At 53.0% G+C, this 9043-nt stretch overlaps 1 protein-coding gene across 1 annotated transcript in view; it reads left to right on the top strand.

The window, feature by feature from the left end:
- The first annotated feature begins 4984 nt into the window (after window positions 1-4984).
- Rhod (ras homolog family member D) overlaps window positions 4985-9043 on the top strand; it is a 12754-nt gene continuing 8695 nt past the window's right edge. Inside the window, exon 1 of the mRNA XM_004627166.2 lies at window positions 4985-5191. Coding sequence (XP_004627223.1) covers window positions 5060-5191 — 132 coding nt within the window. The 5' untranslated portion in view covers window positions 4985-5059. The remainder of the gene's footprint in view (window positions 5192-9043) is intronic.

Below are 9043 nucleotides of genomic sequence, written 5' to 3'. Positions count from 1 at the left end.
ACACACATAAATAAAAGGTAGGGCTGAGGGGCAGCAGAGAAACCCTTTGGAAGTCCAGCGGGTTCTGGCTTCTCCTTCCTTCTCCTCCTCTGGAAAATCAGACAAGGACAAAGATGGAGAGTTCCCAGGAGGCCTTCCCTACCATGGCCGACTATGAAGAGCTTTTAGGGACCCCCCCAACATGCCTAGGGGTACAGAGGGAATTGATTAGGTAGCAGTCATGAAGACCACAAGAATGGCCAAGACCAGAGGCTTCCTGGAGCAGGCAGAGACATTAGCAACAGCCTCACAGAGCCTGAGCAGAGGTCTCTCAGGTCTCTGGGAGACATGGCCAGATACAAGCGCAAGAAGTCAGAGAGAGGGGCCATGAGGGCTTCCAGCATCCCGGGTAAAACAGTAGTTTTAGTCCTGCCGAGAGCAGGGAGCCATAGAGGGGCTCTGGCTGGGGGCAGGTCCAAGGAGGGTAACGGTCACTCTAAGGAGCTTTAGAAGGAACAAAGAGGACCATCAGCAAGCAGTGCTCCCAGTCTGCAAGGGGCAGGCAACCTCTGAGCTGTCTTTAGGTTGGAGACCACTCAGCAAGATTCCCACAGAAGTGCCTCTGGGAAAGGAGCAGTGCTACCAAAGCTGGGGGAAACTCTCCCCATCTCCCTCCTAACTTTTCCCACCTATGTCCGTCCTCCTCTGGCCTCCAATCCTCTTCTCCTTTCCTCTCTGCTACTCCCCCATTCTAGAGCCTTGCTCAGAAAGACAATGTGTAAATCACCAACCCACCCAGTGACACTGCCTGAGCCAGGCCAGTGGGGAGTGGGGGGACAAGACGTGCCACTCTAGCGCTATAGCCATGCTTCTCCTATCCCCACCTGGTACCCTTATCTATTCCTGTAGACACCCAAGAGACAGATTAGTTAAAAGGCTAAGGAAGCACTGGGACCAGGCCACAGGGCTCCCCCTCTCTCTGCCCAACTCGTGGACCACCTGTCCCACCAGGAAGGCTGATGGCGGGAGCGCAACAGGTAGAGCTCCTGGAAGAAAAGGAGCTTGTGTGTCCTGCCTGACATAGACCTGGGTCTGGGGCTTACAATGCTGGGTAACCAGTTCCTTCCTCTCTCAGAGCCTCTTCAGTTTCCCCATCTGAAGAATAAGGGTGTTAGAAAAGATGGCCAACACAGGCTCCCACATGTTTGACTTTAGGGGAGTTTGCTCTAGAACTTCCTGGGTTCAAGGCCCAGTTCCTCCACTCATCAGCCATGGGATCTTGGACAAATTATGTGTCTTCTTTGGGCCTCTGTTTCTTCATTTGTCAAAAGAATCTGGTGTACACCTTGTGAGATGGAATGAATGACAGGCCACTTGCATTAAGGAGGTCAAGGCTTGGTGAACTATACACCAGAGCCCATGAAGCCTATGCTGGCACCCCAAGAGGCAGATCTCTGAGGTTCTGACTCCTTGTAATCCACTTTCTCCCTCATTCACCCTCCCACAGCCCTAACTGTAACCCTAACCCCACATCTCTAGCTAGGAATGTGAGGCAGAGCAGATAGCCTGGGTGACAACAATGCAGAGAGCACAGAGGCCACACAGGGGCAGCAGAGAATAAATGGGACAATCTGGAACTCCTGTCTTCAAGGGATGTGGGGGAGTAGGGGTCCTTGGAGCAGGTGGAGGCTGCAGAACAGGCCCTTGTCTATAGAACCACCCTCATCCTAATCATGGTTTATTCTCACACGCATTTGTTCCTTTGCCCACTTCTTGAATTTCTTTTCCCCCACGTCCTTTTTTGCGACAGTCTCACTATGTAGTTCAGGCTGGCCTTAAACTTAATTTGTAGCCCAGGCTGGCCTCAAACTTGCAGCGATCCCTCTGCCTCAGCCTCCAGAATGCTGGGATTTCGGGGTTGCACCACCATGCCCAGCCTACTTGAATTTCTTTTGAGCAAGTCCATCTTCCTTCCTTCCTCTTCTCTTCCCCACTTGTCCTTTTCCCTCCCTTCCCTTGTTTGTCTAACCACTCAGCTGGACATAATATCCTGAGCCATGAGAAATGTTATCTGTGGTCCTTGCCCTGACTGGGAATTAACATCCTGTCTGGTACCAGCACCCTAAGGAAGAGAACAGCCAAACTAAGGACTTGACCACCTCTGCTGTTCTGGCGTCTACAGGACAGTCACTCAATATAAGGACTCTGAACTTGGAATGGGGGTGAGGGGAGCTGAGAAGACTGAGTCACTCAGGGGCCGGAAGTCAGCAGCAGCCACAACAAACAGCAAAACAGCCTGTGGTACTCTGGCCAGGCAGTCTGTGATCTGAGCCACCTCCTCACTCCAAAATTAAATCCAGGAAAACAGTGTGGTCCAGGGCCCAGCAATGTCTGAGACTTGGGGAAATTCCCTGCCACTCAGGCCGATGGCTGTGACCCAGTGACTAATCTGCCTCCTCTGAAGCACGAGCAGCAGATGGCAGTAAGACTGGGATTCACTTCAAGGACCATATCCGGGGTCTGTGGCTGGCCAAGATAAGCAGCGCCTCTCTGAAGCTCAGCTCCCAAACCTGTAAGTGGGGGTGGGGATGGTCTGCTCACCTCACCATCTGAATGCTAACTGCTGTAACGTGTACAATGTGGTATTGGTGGAGAGTCCAGCTTTGTGGTACCATTGGGATCCAAATGCCAATTTGGCCTCTTATTAGCTATAAAGCTTAGAAAAGAACCTAATCTCTCTGAGCCCCAAGTTCCTCATCTGTAAAATGGGGCTAACAATACTGCCTCCTGGGGAACAGGGCCTGCACATAGTTTGCAATCCACTAATGGGTGTTGTTATTATTAGGACATGTTCAGAGAAACTGTAATTCGTGACAGCCGCCAAGTGTATCATTAGAGTGATTATCCCCATAGCAACCAGAGACAACTGCCTCTGCCTTGCTCTGAGCTCCCTCAGCCCTCATCTGGCCCCACCTTGCCTGACTACAGCCAGCGGGGAGGGGGGGGAGGGTTAACAAGGAGGCTGGCAGCTGACCTTAAGGGACAGGGCCCATTCCTCACCACTGCTTGGGGCGGGGAGCTCTGCTCAGGAGCTACTAACCCAGCCTGGTACCAGCTCACTCCCCAGCCCTAGAGCAGTTTCGAGGAAGAAAGGGTGGAGTCTTCCCAGGGAGGCTCCCTACCTCTAGATGAGGCCTGATCTAGCCTGCTGACCACAGCCCTGAAGGTGAGCCAGGTACAGAAACTGGATAGCTGGACACTATGGCTCCCTGCTCTGGAGACAGTGACTCCTGCCCAGATTGTCTCTTTGGGCCACAATGAAGTCCAAAGGGGCCCAAAACTGGTCATTGTGCCTCTAGGAAGCTGACGCAGGAGGATCACAAATTTGAGCCCAACATGGGCAACTTGGCAACTTAGCAACTTAGGTACACCCTGTTTGAAAATAAGAAGTGAAGAAAGGGTAGATAGGGATGTAACTCAGTACTGGTTCAATCCCTAGTATCAAGAAAAACAACACCAAAGGGAGCTGAAGGGGATTTTCAACTGCCTGGTATTGAATTCCATAGGGGATGATGTCATGACCAATGTTGGGGTTGAGAGTGAAACCCAAAGACTTCAGCACCCTGTTCTTTTAAGCTTTAGTGGAATTACCTGGTCCAAGCTGTAGGGCAGTGATAGAGAACATTCTAGACACAGTGCCAAACTGCAACACAAAACCCACTTATTTGTCACAAAGTGCCAACCCTACCATTAAACCTGAAATTCTAGTTCAAAAACAAAATTCACACATTAACATCTTTTGTCTTAAAAGAAAAACACAACACGTGTGCCACGGATTTGCCCCCATTGCTCTAGGGTGACACTGTGCTCACTTTTAGAAGATTTAAACTTTGGCCACTCAGGGAGAGAGAGGCAGGGTGACAGCAAGTTTTCAGTTTGATACTAGATTTATTCCTGGCAGCTGCAGTATCCCACTAAGCTTTGCTCTCTGCCTGCTCAAGAAAGGATGGAAGAAGGAATCTGCTCACTCAGGCCCCCATAGGTTTGCAATACGATTCCCTCTTTTGGAATATCCTTTTCCCTCCCTTATCTGGGGTCTGTTTTCCCCCAAGACTAGGCTCCCCACTTCAAAGGGTTTTCTGACTCCCCAACCCTTCCCCAGGTTGAAGAGCCCTTCTCCCTACTCTTGTCCCACTGACAGTTCTTATACCTACATACCTGAGCACTCTGGTGTCCTGCCTGGCTCTCACACTAGGCTATGAGCTCCCCAAGGCACGGACTTTGTCTTGAATGATCCAGGGTCAGCCCTTGGAAACTGGAAGATCATCTCTGTTGATTAAATTCAAACAGTAACCCATGGCCCCAACCACATGCTGGGGCCTGCCCTAAGCACTTCATAAATGGAAGCTTCCATCAGTACACTTAGGTCACACACCTAAGCAATGGTGGCACAGGTGGTCACCCACCTGCAGCCAAGCTTCCTGGTGCTGGTAGAGGAGGGCAGGGCGAGCCTGGCAGTGCCAAACCACTGACCCACAAGAGCATAGCCAGCTGTCCCCACCCAGGTGGCTTGAAACACCTGGGCCCCCAGGAAATGCACAATCATTCATTTAGCAAAGGTCACCACCATTTGTGTCACCTCTTTCCTCCCAGAGAAAGTGGACCAGGTGTCTCCTCTTCCGTCTGCCCCCACTCCATGATCACTTCAGCTACAAGCCCATACTGCTTAGCTCAGGACATCAGGCCTTAGATTAGGTCCCTCCTGTCCCTCAGCACCCGCCGCACACAGTAAGTGCTCAACCAGTGTTCCCCGAGTGGCTGAACGGGACGCGAGGGAACGCGCCTGCCCCAGCCCTGCATGCCTTTCCACCCGCCAGACGCCCTCGTTGGTAGTAAGGCCTCTCACCTGGGCTGGGGACCGCGCCACCCACGGGGGACCGCCGCCTGCCCGGCTCGCACTTCCTCCCGCCGCCCCGCCCCTTCCACATTCCTGCCCCGCCGGGCCTGCCCCGCGCCCGTCCGGCCCTGCGCGCAGCCCGCCGCGTTCCGCTGCTCGGGGCCCTCTCTCTGTCCGCCCGGGATGAAGGCGGCCCAAGCCGCAGGCGAGGAGGCGCCGGCCAGCGTGCCATCTATCAAGGTCGTCCTAGTGGGCGACGGCGGCTGCGGGAAGACGTCGCTGCTGATGGTCTTCACCAACGGGGACTTCCCCGAGGTGAGTGCCTGCTGCTGAGCCCCGGGCCCAGGCCGGGCTCCTGTCCTGCCCGCACAACACTGCCACCGGGAAGGCAATCTGGGGGAGGGGGGTCTCCCTGGAGGGCCTAGTGCTAAGGGCAGAGTCCCTCCCACTCTGCCATTGGGAGGGAAGGCCCTAGTGATCCTATCTGTAAACTGGGACGAATGGCACCTTCCCTGGGATGGGTGTCCCAGGGACTGGATACACAACAGGGCCAGAGGGAACACTTGGCACAGCTTGGCTATAAGAATGATGACTCTGGAGCCAGACTAGCTAGTTCCAAATCATGTCTTTGCTACTTACAGCTGGGCAAATCCTTTACCTTCTTCTGTGTCCTTTCCTTAACTGATTAATGGGAATAATGCTAGCACCTACTTAAGTTAATAGGGTAGGAAGTTAATAAAGGTCAAGTGCTCAGATCCAAGCCTGCCTACAGGAAAGACTCGGGGAGAAGTGGTAAATGTCCCGCTTGGGATGTCTCTTCTCTAGTCTTTGCCACCACAGTGCATAAGCCCAAGACTCCACCTTAGAGAGGAAGAGCCTGCCAGTTCTGGAGATGGACAGTTGGGTTGGCACTTCAGTTTCTGTACTGAACCCAGTGCCCCTTAGTGATTCATATAGCACCTCTGAGCCTCAGTTTCTTGGCTATAGCACCATGGGGTAGAGGTAATGGACAGCTCCAATGAGCACCTGATGCATCATGGGTGCTCCGGGCATGTCAAAGGTCAGTCCTTCCCCATCATGCTCAACCACTGTCCAGGGGGACTCAGCAGTCACCAAATCCCTGGTCAGGGGCAGGGGCTGGACCCTACCTGCTCTGCCTCTTTGAGGCTCAACAAGGAGTAGGTGCCCACCGTGAGTTTGCATTTTCTTTTCCTCCTTTTCTGTCCCACTGTCCTCATACCCCTGAAGTGGTACAGGCGCTGGGGTCTGATGAAAGGCAGAAGAGGCCAGGCCTACACACAGCATTGGGCCTGCTTTCCACTGTGGCAGCAGGGAGCTACTTTTGTGGTTTATAGGGCTGACATCACCTCCTTTAGCCAGTTACATGGATTTTTAAGTTGAGGGAGTGTGTTTCCAGGCCCCTAGATACTGCCTATGGGAACCCAATCATTATGGCACTCTGGCCAACCATTATGGTACAGTTAGGAGGATCTGGGGGAGGGTACCTGAAACACTAGGGCTGGGAGGGGCCGCATCTCACCAACATCCCGAATCAGATCCACTTGATGGTCACATTGTTGGTGGAGACAGCCATCCCGATTGCATAGTGGCTACCACATAGAAATGGGCACCTTGCGACCCATGAACTATGAATGTCTCACAGCAGATGCAGGGATAGCCAGGGGAGTAGAGGGTCTGCTTGTCACTGTGGAGATGGACACTCTTTGTTAGGTTCTCCCCTCTGAGAACCTTGGGTCACCTGGCACAAAGAGATGCCTCTTCTCTTAATGCACTATAAAATTCAAAAGCTGGACAGGCTTCATCCTACAAGTGAGAACACTGAGACCAGAGAGGCAGAGTCTTTCCTGGTGGCCCACAGCCCTAATGTGGCTTTCCCAGTCCTGGCCACAGTCCCCAACACTATGCATGTTGCTTTTCCTCCAGGCTCAGGCCTTGGGTCTCCCAGGCTTCCTGCCTGTAGCAGAGATCAGAGAGCAAGCTACAGCCCAACCTCAGGTTCAAGGAGGAGGAAGTGGGATGGAGAGAGGCCAAGGAATGACCCCAGGGTGGCTTAACAGCCCCCTACCTGGTCCTGACTGGCATTTAGAAACATAACCACTCCCTTGGAGCCAAAGCCCAGTGGCCTTTACCAGGTGGAGAAGGAGGCTGCCGGAAGCACCTGGCCCTGCCTGCTGAACAAGCTGTGCCCTCCCTGTCTCCACTAAGTATCCTCCCTGGAAAACCCAAGCACACTTTCCTGAACTGTGTCCCCATCCCTGCTGTCTGGCAGCCCCATGAGGGCAGGCCTGGGGCTGAGTCACCTATAACCAGCTCAGCACCAGCTCAGCAGATAAGATTAGGCACTTACTGATCCCTGAGCAGAGGATGGTCCTCCTGGGGGTTCAAAGAGCACAACAAAGGATGTAGCCAGTCTCCAGGATCACATTCCAGAGCAAGGGAAGGGCAGCGACAGTTATGAATCAAAGGGGCAACACAGACCCTTCCCTGCCCTCAGAAGTTAGAGACCTCAGGAAACTGCAAGTGGTTAGGGCCAGAGCCTGGCCTCAGGAGCCAGATAGCTAGTGTATCACCTCAGGCAAATCACTTCTTTCTACCTTCTTTCCCCTGAGAAAGTGAGGACAGTGCTGAGTTTCCAAGTTTGCAAAAATCAGAGATGGTACCACAAAGGGCCATGGAGAGTGGTGGGTGATGGGGTGGTTGCTGTGGGCATTTGCAAAGCACTGGCATGAGTCTCCCAGAGCTTTATGCCAGGCTTCCCTGCAACACCATTGGGAGATCCCACAACTGGTACCTGGGTGGCCATGCTGGGAGCCCAGAGGCAGGCACCCATGCATCCTCAATGACAGGCTGATGGCAGACCCCTGCTCAGGCCAGGTCAGGCTGAGGCAGGATTGGGAAAGATGATGGCATCACATGGAAAGACAGGGGCACTGGTGGGGACGCTGTCCCTGACATCCTGCTGAATAGTGAGCATTTATGCTGGGGCCTCACCTACCAGTCCATCCTCCTTCTCACACTATGACAGCCCAGTGACAGGACTGATTAAGACCACACAGCTGGTGGACCCCAGAATTGCATCCTAGGCCAAGCCCATCTGATCCCAAGCCAGTGCTCCTATCTGCCTCCACACTGTCCCCAAGAGGCAAAGGGCCTGAGAGGAAGGGCAAAGCTCAGAAATGGGGACCATTTCTTCCAGTTCTGCCAACCACAAGATGGCAGCTCCAGTACTTCGCTATAGGGCCTACCCTTCCCACACCAACTACAGCCTTCCAGGGCCTCACTCAGAGGGCCACAAAGTCCTCCTGAGCCACAGGCAGGTGGATCCCACCTGGCTTGGGGAAGTGGATGAAGCCGCCCCCACTGTGGCCCCTTCCATTAATCCTGATGGGTGCCTGTGGTCTCAAAATGCAGGATGTCCAGCACACCTCTTAGGGCATAAAGCTCGCTTCACAGCAATGTAGAAGCCCTCCCTGCTGTTGCCCAGGAACCAATTCGGAAAACCTCCCTCATCATCCTTGCATTTTCATCTGTGTACAAAATCTGTCCATTTCCTATTCACTCAACTTTTGTGGAAAGGGAACAACAGAAGCCAGGCAGGGCTGGATTAGAGGGGCCTTTGTCTGCTCCTGAGAAGCAGGAGTGTGGGATATTGGAGAAGCAGACCAGAAAGGCAGTTTCGGGAAGGTGGTGTTGGACTAATGTGTTGTTTGATTTTTAAGAAATTGAGAGGTACTTGGCATGGTGGTGCACACCTATAATCCCAGCACTGGGGAGGCTGAGGCAGGAGAATCACTGTGAGTTTGAGGCTGGCCTGGGCTACATAGTGAATTCAGGCCAGTCTGAACTATAATGAGATCCTGTCTCAAAACAAACAAACAAACAAACAAACAAACAAGTAAAATGTTGAGAGGCAAAAGAGGGGCCCCCAAAAGCTGAGTGTCCCCAAGGCAGTGGCTCATTGTAGTCATTGAATGCCCCTCAGCGGAGCCTAGAAAAGGTGCTTTTGTTTGCTGAATGGATATGGGAGGAGAGGAAACAAAGGAACAACTGAAGGCTCAGAAATGGGAGTCCCCAGGTCAACAATTTCTGACACTGCCAGTCAAGCGGAATCCCCAATACTATTATGGGCTGCTGGACTCTTTTAGA

Source organism: Octodon degus, unplaced genomic scaffold (genome assembly GCF_000260255.1).
Source record: "Octodon degus isolate 3935 unplaced genomic scaffold, OctDeg1.0 scaffold00018, whole genome shotgun sequence".
NCBI lineage: Eukaryota > Metazoa > Chordata > Mammalia > Rodentia > Octodontidae > Octodon > Octodon degus.
Note: the sequence above shows the minus strand (reverse complement) of the source record. Positions and strands in the feature narration are given on the sequence as shown.